Below are 8,018 nucleotides of genomic sequence, written 5' to 3' on the forward strand. Positions count from 1 at the left end.
TTACAATAGCAATAATTAAAAAAAAACTACTACGCACATTATAAAAAAAAACTTGCATGGAGAATTTTTTTTCTAATTATTGTCACTTTCAATTTAAACAATAATTTCTAAAAATACATTGAACATTAAATGAAAATTTATTTGATGAAAATATTTCATTATTCTCTTTGTAATAATCGATATATATATTTTTTACAATTATTTTAATTTTAAATTCAAACAATAATTTTAGGAAACTTAAACATTTAAAATAAGTTTTTCTGATACAAATATTTCATTTATCTTAATAAATAAATAATATTGATAAATAAAATATTCAATTGTTTAAATTCTAGAATTTTATCATTCGGTAATATCAAATTCGGTAATTTTTTAAACTGTCGGGAATTTTATTATTCGGGAATTTTATTACTAGTGAAGATTCCCACACGGGAATTTTACATTTTAGGATTTTATATAATTCGGCAATTTTCTTTCGCGAATTTTATTATTCGGGAATTTTCTATATTGAAAATTACCTTTTTCTGGAATTTTATAATTTTGGGAATTTTATATTTAGAATATTTTCCTTTTCGGGAATTTTTTAGCGACAGAAATTTTATTTTTTGGAATTTTCGATTCGTCCCTATAAAAATCTAAAAAATCAACCTTAATAATGTAAAATCGTTCCCTTCTGCTTTTTCGGATTTCTATAAGATTGCTGATAAACCGAAGTGAGTCTCCAGTGCTCTGGATAATCAGCATCCCTACATCCCTGAATTATGCTAAAAGGAGGAGCAAGTGTATCAATGCAAAAAGATCTCCTGGCAAATGGAGTTTTAGGTCTCGGAATCTGAAACTTCGTCGGTAAACCATTCCTACGACAATTTTTATTTTTTGCAAAACAGGAGGCTGATTGAATTAGTCTCGAATCCTGTGCTTTATTGCAGTTATTCCCGGTTCCTTTCCCCATCGCGTCACAGGCAGTACAATGTCTCAATTGATTTGCATGTTTAGGTCTCTGTCTAAAACCAAGATTCGATTTTATGTAATTATTTTTCCTGTTATCTTCAGCCGAGATTCGAATAGAGTCGAAATTCTCGCAGAGGTCGCAATTTTTGCCCTCATCTTCCTCTTCCTGATTTCCATTTTTCGGCTGATCATCATTTTTCTAAAAAAAATGGAATTGATTTAATAAATTATTTTAGAAAAATTAAAATAGTTATATTTACCATAAAAATGGAATGAAAATATCAAATATGCTCATCAGATAAAAGTATTTTATTTTACTCATTAATTTATTGTTGAACCATTTTCAATTGTTTACATTTTTTAATCTTGTAATTTTTCCAGTTTCGAGAATTTCATTTTTCACGATAATAGTTGGAATAAATTCTTTAAAATAAAATTTAAAAATTAAAAACAAACCAAATTTATTTAAGAACAAATCGTTGCATTTACAACCAAATAGTTCAACTTTCAAGTAAAAGAGACAAATTTGCAACAGAATAGGTGAATTTTTAACCTATAGAGATAATTTTTCAACCAAATGGTCAAATTTAACAAACAAAAATAGTAAACTCGAACCAAAAACGGCGGAATATGTATAAAAAATAGTTGAATTTTTCAATCAAAAAGAAATTTTTTTTACTAACCGTAGAATTTTCAAACTTAAAGGAGAAATTTTATATAAAAAAGACGAATGCTCGACAAATTCATTCAATTGTTAAAAAAATAGTTTAATTTTCAATAAAATAGTTGAATTTGTATCCAAATAGTTGAATATACAACTAAAATTATAAATCTTAAACAAAAAATCAATTTGTTGACAAATGAGTTTTCTTTCTTCCAAGTAGTTAAATTTTAAATTTAAAAAAAAAATTCACAGCGATAAATATAATATTTGATATGTCAACTAATATAGATTTTCATTTTGAATGAAAAACATTTGGATTTAAGCCCAAAATATTCATTTTCAACAAAGAAGGTTATAGTTGATAGTTAAATTCTCCACCATACAAGACTAATTTATCACAAAACAGTTGTATTTTTAACAAAGTTGTTATATTTTAAAACAAAAATTCTCTAATAAATAGTTCAATTTTCCTCCAGAAAATAGGAAAAATATATGTATTTTAAAGTAAAAACTGTCAATTTTCAACCAAAAATGGAAATTAAATAATTTTCTACAAAAAAAACATGAATTTTCAAGAAAAAAGTTAAATCTTTAACCAATGCAATAATTTTTAATAAAGTAGTTAAACTTTCATCTTAGTAGGTAAATTTTCAACTAAAAAGATTAATTTTTTATTAACAAATATTAATTTTAAATAAAACATTTATTTTTTCAAGTGAAAACTTATCAATTTTCAAATTAAATTAAATAGTGAAATAAATTAATATTTAACTGAAAGTATCAGTTTGCAACTAAAACTGGAACAATCAAATTTTCAGGTTAAAAAATTAATTTTCAATCAAGAAAAATGAATTTTATACAAAGCTATTGAAATCTTTAACTCACAATATGAATTTTTAATAAAGTAGTTTAACTTTCAATCCAGTCGTTGAATTTAAAAAAAAATGAATTGTAAATTCAATATAATAGATGAAATGTAATAGTAAAATAATAAATATAATGTGATATAATAAAAATTTAATATATATATATATACATAATATGGTAATAAACAATGTAATATTTGATACTTTAACTAAAAAATATTTTAATTACTAATTTAAAAACATTTGAATTTAACAAAAAAAAGACGAATTTTCAATCAAATTTCTCAACCAAAACAAATTAATTTTCTTGTAATAATTGCATTTAAAGAAAATGTTGAATGCGATATTATACATATATTCAGAAAGTTTCTTGAAAAAAGGGGGAAAAGAGGAATTGTTTAAAAAGGCTAAAAAGCATTTTTTTGGTCTACTATTATACTTGTGATACTTTTGGGTAAAGATTCATCATTTTATTTGAAAATTCATCTTTATAGTGGAAAATTTAATACATTTTTTAACTGGAAATGTCTATCTGGTAGAAAATTAACGTTTTTGTTGAAATTTCTTATTTTTGTGTGGAAAATTCAATATTTTTATAGAAAATATGTCTTTTTTGTTGGAAAATTCATCTCTTTTCGTAAAAATGTAACTTTTTTGGTCAAAAATGCAGCTGTCTGGTTGAACATTCATCTTTTTGGTTCAAAATTCAACTATTTGTTGTAAAAATTAAGCACTTGGTATAAAATTAACTTTCTTGTTGCAAATTCATAGCTTCGAGTGGAAAATACAACTGTTTTATGGAAAATTCATGTATTGGTTAAAAATTCGACTTTTTGGTTAAATTTAACTGGTAGAAAATTCGTTCCTTTCTTTTTATTAACTTTTTGATATGAAAGTTAAACCATTCCATTTTAGGAGGAAAACTGATCTTTTTATTTGAAAATTCAATAATATAGTTGGTTGCAAATTCATCTTTGTAGGTAAGATATTCAACTTTTAGTTAAAAATTAAACTATTTATTTGAAAAATTAACTACTTGGTTGAAAATTCATAGTTTGGGGTGACAAATGTTATTGTTTTATGGAAAATTCATGTATTTTATTGAAAATTCGTTTTTTTGGGTAGAAAATTAATCTGCTTCATTAAAAATTCATGTTTTTGGTTGTGGATTCAACAATATTTTATTCGAAATTCGTGTTGTTTGCTTTATTTTAACTAGTAACTTCCCTTTTTTCAAATTAATTTTTAAAACTGAAAATTTATCTATTCCATTTTTAGTTTAAAAATAATCTTCTGATTAAAAATTACTTTCTGGTTGAAAATTCCTCCTTGTAGGTTTGAAATTCATCACAAATTCAACTGTTTTGTTAAAAATTTGTCCTTCTTGGTTAAAAATCCATCCCTTATGATAGAAAAGTAATCTATTTTGTTTGAAAATTCATTTTTCTTTCTTTTTTATTTAATATTTTTAATCTTGTTCGTTGAAATACAAAATTATAAATCTTTCGTTGAGAATTCATCTTTTTTGTTTGAGTACTGAACTATAATTGGTTAAAAGTTAAACTATTTTGATAAAAATTTAATTAATTTGTTCAAAATTAATTAAATTTTGTTTAGATTAATTTTCTTGAGAAAAAATTACCTTTAATTTATTTAATACCTCTAATTGTCGATTGCAGCCTTGGCATTGTTGAACAATTTTGTCTGAGGAAGTGAGGGAATGTTGAACTAGAGAAAAAACTGCAGGAGCTGGTCCACCATCAGATCCGTCAATATGATGCGCCCTTCTTGGTTCGTATTCAGGATCGATGGGAGTTTCCCAACAAATCGCGAGATCCATATAAGTTTCAGGTTTTTTGCATCCCAATGCTGGCCCGAATTTTCTATTTTGTGACTGATGGTCTCTTTTCAATCTAGGAATTATTTTCCTGCACCTGAAATATATTTTTAATTTGAATATGTATTATATCAAACACGTATTTTCCCTACAACAAGAATAATTTTAGAATCAGGGTTTACTTCTGATTTGCAAAAATCTCTCACGGTCATTAAAATTTAAAAATTTGAAATCTTAGAACCGAAATTTTCTTTGACTCAGTACAAAATGGTAAATAAAATGCTCCCCCTTTCTTCTGAATGTTAAAAATACCAAATTGACTCTCCGTAAACTATAAAATATTTTTTAAAAAATTGGCCTCTTACAATTCATAAAAACAATTAAAATACTCACATTTTTTGCCCTTCCAACTCGAGAAAAATGTTAAAAATGATCAAATTAACACCTTTCACTTGAGAAAAAATATCAAAAATAAACCAAAATATCCTCATTTACAGCTCAGTAAAAATGTTATAACAAAATTATCCTAGTCCAACTCAAAAAAAAAAATCGAAACTCAAAATAGCCTCCCTTCCAACTCAATAAAAATGTTAAAAATAAAACTTTACCTTCTTCCAATTCATAAAAAAGGATCGAAAATAAAAATGCGGCCCTTCAACTAAATGAAAATACTGAAAAGAAAAAATCGCCTCTTCCAATTCAGAATAGAAACTCTACAAATTTCAACCCTCTTAACTCTATAAAAATAATAAAAAATAAATATTACTCTCTTCCAATTCAGAAAAAAAATTGAAACCCAAAATTTCCTCCCTTACAACTTATCAAAATGTTAAAAAAATAAATAATTTGCCTTTCCTGCACTTCAGAAAAAAATTGTTTCCTTAAACTTAATTAAAATATTGTTTAAAAATAGCTTCTTCAAAATCGGAAAAAAGAATCAAAATTGAATTCCTTCCTACTCAATAAAGATGCTGAAACAAAAAAACAAAAATTCCTCCTTTTCAATTAAATAAAAATTTAAATAAATTTAAATAATAAAAAATAAAAAAAAACTTCCTCCTTTAAATTCAATAAAAATGTTAAGAATATAAAATTTCCCCGCCTTCAACTGATTAAAATGTAAAAAAAGTTCCTCTTACAATTCAGACAAAATTTAAATACCAAATATTTGTTCCTTTCTTTTAAAAATAGAATTCTAAAATACAAACTTTTAAATGCATAAATCCTCTGAAGCTAAATTATTTTAATATTAAGACTTTTCAAATTAATAACTGTCCAATGGTTATTTATACAACAAAATTCAAAATTTACACTCACAAATTACAATTTTTTTAAATAGAACAATCAATATTGCAACAATTAAATTTTTAATTTAGTTTTCTGAAACATGAACGATTGAAAGGTTTCTAATTGAATAAAAATCTTAAAACCAAAAAAGGACCTCTTCCAATTCTGAAAAAAATTGAAAACCAAAGTTTCCTTCATTCCAACTCAATAGAAATGTTAAAAATAAAAAATTATCCTTCTCCAAATTCATAAAATATTCAGAACCAAAATTTCCTCCTTTTTCAACTCGATAGAAATGTTTAAAATATAAAATTTTCCTCTGTTAGTTCAATTCAAATTAAACTGTCCTCCTTTCAAACTCAATAAAAATGTTAAATATATCAAATTTCGGCACCTTTAACTGAATAAGGACGTTAAAAAAGTTCCTCTTACAATTCGAAAAAAAATTAAATACCGAATTTTTGTCCCTTTCTTTTAAAAATAGAATTTTAAGATACAAACTTTTTTATGCATAAATCTTTCTAGGATAAATTATTTTTATTTTAAGTATTTTCAAATTAATAATTGTCCAATTGTAATTTAACTCACAAATTAAAAATGTTAAAAATAGAACAATAAAAATTGTACCGATTCAAGACTTTCAGTTGAATAAAAATTAAAAAACTGAAAGTCCTTTCCTTCAAATTCAATAATAATAATACAATAATAAATCTTGCAAATAATAAATCGCCCCCCCCCTCCCAACCTTAAGCTTAATAAAAATGTAAAAAAAATATCCTCTTACAATTCGAAAAAAAATTTAACATCAAAATTCTTGTTTGTATATTCATTTATTTTGGTTAAAAATTAAGTTCGTTGGTTAAAAATTTAACTACTTCGTTAAAAAAAATGTTTTTAGTAGAAAACCTGACATTTTGGTAGAAAATTAATCTTCTTGTTAGAAAATTAATCTTTTCTATTTAAAATTTATTATTTTTGGTAAAAACTATGAGTATTTTGTTCAAACCTTCTTTTTTCGGCTTTAAATTATTTTTTTCACTGAAAATTGAATTATTTCATTTTTGGTCACAAATTTTTATTCGCATGCAAATTCATTCCTTTCGATGATTTTAAATATTTTATTTAAGATTTGTCTTTTTTGTTTAAATTCAACTATTTTTTTTAATTTAGTATTAAAATCTTATTTGGTTGGAGTATCAAATATTAAATTTTTCATTGAAAATTCATTTTTATGGTTTAAAGTTTCACTGCTTTTGTTGCAAATTGTATATATTGTTAGAAAAGTATTTTTTCCCGTTTCTTCAGAAAATTATTTGACCATTAATCAACCAAATTTAACAACAGTATTTAATATATTTTTAGAAATTCAATTTTTTTATCTGGAAATTCCACTATTCCATTTTTGGTTGAAAATTAATTTTTTGAGATGAAAAATTAACATATATGTTGAAAATTCGTTTTCTTTTAGTAGAAGAGCTATTTATGATTAATTAAGTTTAAATTTTTGAATTAAGCATTGTAAACTGAATGATTCACTAATAAAAAGAAATTAAAAATTGAACTTAACATTAAAAAAAAGCTTGAAATCGAACTTGTTTAAAATTGTATTATATCATTTGCTCTTCAATTTATGGTATTCAAAGTGATTGGATAGGCTTTTCTTCTAAAAATGTTTGAAATTCTATGACAAAAAATAAATTTACTATCATTTCCTGGTTTTCCGGTACAATCCGGCCTCACAAGATTGCAAATTGGAAGACAAAAATCTCAAAGCATCCGAAATGATCAATTATCAATTCACCTTTCGATGGTTTTGCATCTTGAGCACAAATTTTCCATTGGCTTGGGAAATTTTGTATTTGTAAAAATAGCATCGTCTACTTTATCAGGTAGTGGCTGATGCTGAAGATTGTCTGCGTGAAATTTTTTAGCGATTGCAAATCTATCATTGCAGGAATCAGATCGTTCCGGAATTGATTCTGGGGCTTTTTTCGACAATCTTTCGGATCGTTCCTCCTCCCCGGGCACGGCATTTTTTAGAGAAGTAAGTTTTAAGTTTCCACTTATGTATTTTGGAAGAGGACAAACGTGTTCTCCCAAATCGAATGATGCTGTTAATTTTCCCGGACAGTGTGAACAACATTTCTGGCGAGGCTTCATAGCAAACTGGTCAACCAATCCCGATTGTCGTGAATCTAAAAAGAGATACAAAATTAAAAGACTTCAAAAATTGAATGAGCTCAACAATTCTTCTGCTTATAAATAACAATTCCTTTAATTAACTTAAGGTCTTACACTCTTCAGAATATTGTCAATAGTAGCATTGTGAAAAAATAGAGTCTAATTTCCCTTTCTTCAAACAAACTCTCGGTTTATTTTCCAACTTCAATCATCCTGCAATTTTGACTTTTAT

General features: G+C 25.0%; 1 protein-coding gene across 1 annotated transcript; it reads right to left on the reverse strand.

Annotated features, from left to right (window-relative positions):
- Nucleotides 1-649: 649 nt before the first annotated feature.
- On the reverse strand, nucleotides 650-7,767 carry LOC117173719. The gene is made up of 3 exons (XM_033362361.1): nucleotides 7,407-7,767; nucleotides 4,142-4,415; nucleotides 650-1,150 (listed from the first exon to the last, which is right to left on the reverse strand). Exons 1-3 carry the CDS (start codon nucleotides 7,763-7,765, stop codon nucleotides 650-652), a joined length of 1,134 nt encoding a protein of 377 aa, XP_033218252.1. The 5' UTR covers nucleotides 7,766-7,767.
- Nucleotides 7,768-8,018: the final 251 nt, after the last annotated feature.

This window comes from Belonocnema kinseyi, chromosome 5 (genome assembly GCF_010883055.1).
Source record: "Belonocnema kinseyi isolate 2016_QV_RU_SX_M_011 chromosome 5, B_treatae_v1, whole genome shotgun sequence".
NCBI classification, from domain to species: domain Eukaryota; kingdom Metazoa; phylum Arthropoda; class Insecta; order Hymenoptera; family Cynipidae; genus Belonocnema; species Belonocnema kinseyi.

Bases quoted from the DNA above. Each gene is read 5' to 3' on its own strand.
- LOC117173719 (XM_033362361.1), bottom strand. From the start codon at position 7,765: ATGAAGCCTCGCCAGAAATGTTGTTCACACTGTCCGGGAAAATTAACA. The intron at 4,416-7,406 runs GTGAATTGATAA...AATATATTTCAG, and splicing joins AGATGCAAAACCATCGAAAG to GTGCAGGAAAATAATTCCTA. The intron at 1,151-4,141 runs GTATTAAATAAA...CATTTTTTTTAG, and splicing joins GCTGCAATCGACAATTAGAG to AAAAATGATGATCAGCCGAA.